Below are 5,000 nucleotides of genomic sequence, written 5' to 3' on the forward strand. Positions count from 1 at the left end.
AAGGGGACCGTCCCTGATGGAGGGGGGGAAGGGGTTTAAATTGAGTTAGTTAGCGTATAGTATAGGTACATGGATGAGGAAACTACCAAACGAGTATTAAGCGCCTGCTATGGCTCGTTGTCTTGCAGCCGGTGCACGAGTTCCTCAGCACCCAGAGAGGTACGTCGCTAAAGAGCGCCCAGGTACACCTATGTGGACTTTTGCTTGCGGCAATAGTGCATAAGGCATTTGATTATGACATTGCGCATAGATATTAGTTCGTGAATGTTCAAGGAACACTTTTTTACCAATATCAGGAAAAAATTATATCACCGTGATTTATGACGAAATATTTTGTGAAATATATCTAAAAAAAACAAGTGTTTTGTGTCCTTTTACACACGAAATATGCTTCAATCGAGACTCCCTGGTAATATGTTTTAGCTTACAAGGTAATATATACGTATATCACATACGAAGCACTAATGTTTAAAAATAGCCTTATTAGGAAGGATTGAAATATTTGTTACATTTCGCTCAACGGTCAGTACATCACAGCAGGGGGCAATTTGAATTAATTGATTTGAAATTGGTAGTTACCGTTGTAAAGACCAATTCAATACGAATGTTACCTAAATGTCAGATTTTTAAACTTCGGATGTATAAGCGAGATACAGATTATTTCATGTTGAAGATGATAGTACTCGGTAATACTTGCTCTGAAATAAAAACTATATGGAATTTTGAGCTCGGTTGTATGCGTAGTCTTCGTCTGGCGTTCAAAAAGCTATCGCATCCGTTTTGTGCGTTCCCGATAAAAATGAATATATTTAGACGTTACCGTAAGTCTTAGGCACCATAAATTGGCAAATATCCCACAACATATAGGCATCTGCATGATTTTATGCACTTCTTAGTAAAGATAATGGGTGCAAATGGCTAATCATAAAGTATACACTTGTTTCCTTTGCAATCTGTTAATATTGACAATTATCGAAGAAAATGGTATGAGAGGGATAACTAATAAATTTTATTATTTAGATATGAAAGTCAATGTAGGCCTACTAAATGATGATGATTAATCTTTTTAACTTTATGTGCGTGCGTTCATGTACATATGATCCTCCTCGAAAATTATAAACACCCAGTGACCATTCCACCCCCCCCCCCCCTGTGTGAGGCATGGGAAATATTCAACGACTTTCGTAAGTTCTTGAATTCAATGTACTAAATTCATATGCTTTTAAAATTCTCAAAATAGAACCACCATATTGTATTCATGCCAGGACTTTATAATTAGAATGATTTTGTACTAATGTTGCCATTCGCAGTTCCCCATTTCTTAAAATAAATAAATAAATAAATAAAATGAAAAATAAAAGAGATAAAGAAAATAAAAAAAGCTTTTTATCTGGTTTAGACTAGTTGTCTCTATGGTAAAATGCATTTATTAAGCTTTTCACACGAAAATATCAACTTTTATGAACAACAATAAAATTACATACCTTTACAGAATAGCGTCCCTATTGAAAATGAAAATTCCTATTGACTTGGTAATCATTGCATTGCAAAGTACACTAAATAAGCATTTTTTTTATATATAATATTAAATTCAGAGAAAAATAACAGATAACGAACTTTGGCAAGGGGCCAAGTACAAGACGCCGTAGCTCCGTTATTTTTTTATGAATCTTCGTTACATCCCAACTCACGTAATTTTCATGCGATTCAAATACAGTTTGTTGCTTTCACTAGAGCCTCGGCGTCCCAAGGCCATGTAAAAGGCCGATTTTTGAATTTTTGCCTTAATCAAAAAATAATATTTTAATGCTGAAAAAAAAATCAAAAATAGTTATCTATGTCAAGCTGTCGCCCGCTAAAAAAAAAAGGAAATTCAAAATTCGGCCTTTTACATGGCTATAGGCTAGGGTTGATCTAACACAAGTATTTTGGGGGGAATATTCTGTAAAGAACTGTGATAGTTGGGATGTACCGAAAACATACCAAAATAAACAGTGATTTTTTAAGACTTTTTGGGGGGTGCCCCCCCCCCCATGGGGGAGCAAAGTTAATATTTATATATATAACGGAGCATAATTCTTTACTCTATATCATGCGAAAAGAATCAATCAGTTATCTCTAACCGATATTTTTTTATGATGTAAAGAGTAGGGAAAGGTGGCCATTTTCCAGGACGGTCCCCTTAAAAAAGAAAAAGAAATAACTTATTTCTATTTTATTGCACTGAAATATGAACTAGCTAGAGGGATGATATGGAGTCTGTGCAAGGAAAACAGTCTGCTACTGTTTGGATAAAGCAAATCAAATTTCAAGTATGAACATTCAAAAATGGAAAAAATCTGAAAATGTTTATGCATTAAAAGATAGAATAACATTGCAAATGGAAGGCATACAGTCTTGTCACTGTACGTGTGCCTGGCCTACAAGCTGCACACCTGGCCACTCATGTAAGCCTTTATTTTGGTAAATGTGATTGCTGTGAAGCAACCTAATCCAAGTGGTTAAAACAGTCATACTCTTACACAGGTAGTGAGGAAGTAAGAGGTATATATTACTATTTTAGTGTAATACATCATCAAGAAATTGATCTAATACCTGATATGTGCAAAAGTTTGTGCCTCAGAAGTTGACCCCATTTTTATCACATGTAAGAGCTCACATTGCATCGTAACATGCCAGTTGTAAATACCATGGAGATGTCCTTGCCCTTTAAGTTGCCTATTCCTAGAGAGAGGCTTACACAGTTTTTTTCTTTCTTTCTAATTTTCTTCCTTTTTTGCTGTCTTTCTTTTTTCTGTTGTGTTTGTGCACAACTTTTATTTCATTAGTATTCCATATACTAACCCACAAAGTGTAAATATTCAGCTCTAATTACTCCTATATGGAAATCTTATGTTCATCACCAACTTGGTAACATTGGATCTTCTTACAACCTTCTATAATGTGGTTAAATAAAAGACGTCTTATAAGATGCTGCTTCTTTAATTAAGATCTTGTATGCAAGAGAGTCAGTAGTCGGTAGGTGACGCGTGTACATAGAAAAATTGATATAGAGGGTACCTTAAATGTTAGTAATTCCTTAATACAAATTAGAAAATTGAATAGGAACCTGTATAGATAACATTTCCTCTAGTGTGAAGTGGTCCATATATTGACTTTAGCATAAAAATTACTAAAAATAGTTTTGCAGATTCATGGTTGAAGCTTTACATATATATATGTACATACGTATTTGATCAAAATGTCCTTACCAAAGAGTATGAATGAGCTAAATCTGCATTACTATAGGCCTATGTAGCAGAAATAGTAATTGTTTGTCATACACAAACTTTTAATCACAAGTAAGTTAACCTGTTGTTGACCTGGTACTCCTTCCAGGGAACACTGACAGCCATCTGTATTTCCTTTCAGGACATTGTGCAGACTGTGTTTACTCTATGCTTTAAGTTTAGATATGTATCTTGGCTGTATCATATGTCCTATGAAAGACATTATTCAGTTGTATTGTAGTACATACTCTATAATACTACATGTGTGTTCCAGATAATTATATAAGAGCAATGGTGTGTTTTTGCTGGCGGAGGTAAGTATTAGTATCTACATGTAATTTATTTATTTATTTTTTTATTTATTTTTTTTCACAAATGTATATTCTTAGTCATCCTTGCTTATTCAAGATGCATTCTGAAGCCCATGGTACACTTTGAAACTTTATACGTGTCTCCTTTCTTTGCCGGTCTTGCTTCCAGCAGTGACTGCACCTCTTCCACTTCTGTAAAGGTGTGTCCTCTGGCATATGTATGTCAGCAGGAGTATCAGCAGCAGCAGGAGGTAATGGATGAACTGGGATGCGAGATGGAGGGTTCCTCTTCCTACCAGTTTGTTCTCCTTGCTGTAAGAGCCCTCGCACAAGCTCGAACTTGAACTCTGCTTGCAACATTTTCCCTCCAAGTACCTTGTGTACTGATAGAGAATTTATTACTGTCATATCTAGAAGGTAGAAAAAGATTTTTTTAAACCATTTCAGTGTCTTCCTGGTTACTGGGTACGACTGTGCTATTTGGTCACTCAGGTCCACACCCTTCATCCCAAAATTGTAGTCTCCTACAACTTTGGGTTTAATTTGCTTTATTTCTTTGTGCTTCAGTTGCAGGGTGACCATTTCATTGGTGTGGATTGTGGACAACATTGTCACTGGCTTCTTGTCCATCCACTGGAATTGCCATCATGCCCGTCGAGGTGCTGCGGCTATCGACACTGCCCCTCCCCTTGACCTGTAAATCTTTTGGCATGTACTTCCTGTTACTGCGTACTGTTCCAACAGCATATGTTTTCCTCATATGTAAATATTGGAAAAGTTTAAGGGAAGATTACTAATTGTCAGTGTAGAGCTCATAGCCTTTATCAAACAACTGACCCTTCTCCATGAGATCAATTACTGCCTTCATACTGGCTGGAAAGCCCCCATGGTCCTGCACCATGTATATTTTGAAGGCAGTGGTGTACCCTGCTTCTGGTCCTTTACTGGAGCACAGTTTGTAAACTTTAATTCCCCTCTTTGCCCTCTTCCTGGGCATGTATTGCAGTGCATGATGGTGCCCCTTGAAGGCCCACAGACTTTCATCCACAGTGATGGTCTTGTTGGGGATGAAAACAGAAGTAAATGCTTGTTCAGGACGTCAAGGACAGGCCTCAACATCCAGAGCCCATCTGCCTTTGGGTACTGGGACTCACTGTAGGCGAAATGTAGAGTCGATGTGAGAACATCAAAGCGGTCCCTCAACATAGTATATGGAAAGATTGCCGACACCAGGAGAGGGTCACGAGACCAATAGTCCCTCATATGGGGCCTGGGCTGCTATCCCATAAGGAATCGCAGCCCCAGGTATGATCTGAGCTCCCGCACCGTGGTATCCACCCATTTTTTCATATGGGAGGAGGGTGACCGAGGGTACTGGGAAACATATCTGCAGGAGAAAGAGAATTGACATGGTAAAAAA

At 37.4% G+C, this 5,000-nt stretch overlaps 2 protein-coding genes across 12 annotated transcripts in view; one reads left to right on the forward strand and one right to left on the reverse strand.

Annotated features, from left to right (window-relative positions):
• Window positions 1–223, forward strand: part of LOC138861768 (uncharacterized) — a 9,932-nt gene extending 9,709 nt beyond the window's left edge. The window contains exon 3 of the mRNA XM_070121600.1: window positions 129–223. Coding sequence (XP_069977701.1) covers window positions 129–223 — 95 coding nt within the window. The remainder of the gene's footprint in view (window positions 1–128) is intronic.
• Window positions 224–2,966: 2,743 nt separating this feature from the next.
• LOC113822608 (piggyBac transposable element-derived protein 4-like) overlaps window positions 2,967–5,000 on the reverse strand; it is a 34,875-nt gene continuing 32,841 nt past the window's right edge. For 10 of the 11 annotated variants that reach the window (XM_070121953.1, XM_070121959.1, XM_070121954.1 and 7 more), the window contains one exon: window positions 2,967–5,000. This exon is cut by the window's right edge and continues 312 nt beyond it. In XM_070121953.1, the coding sequence (XP_069978054.1) occupies window positions 3,659–4,210 (552 nt within the window). In that variant the 5' untranslated portion in view covers window positions 4,211–5,000 and the 3' untranslated portion in view covers window positions 2,967–3,658. The other variant, XM_070121950.1, reaches the window with a different exon arrangement.

The sequence above is a fragment of the Penaeus vannamei genome, chromosome 5 (genome assembly GCF_042767895.1).
Source record: "Penaeus vannamei isolate JL-2024 chromosome 5, ASM4276789v1, whole genome shotgun sequence".
NCBI classification, from domain to species: Eukaryota; Metazoa; Arthropoda; class Malacostraca; order Decapoda; family Penaeidae; genus Penaeus; species Penaeus vannamei.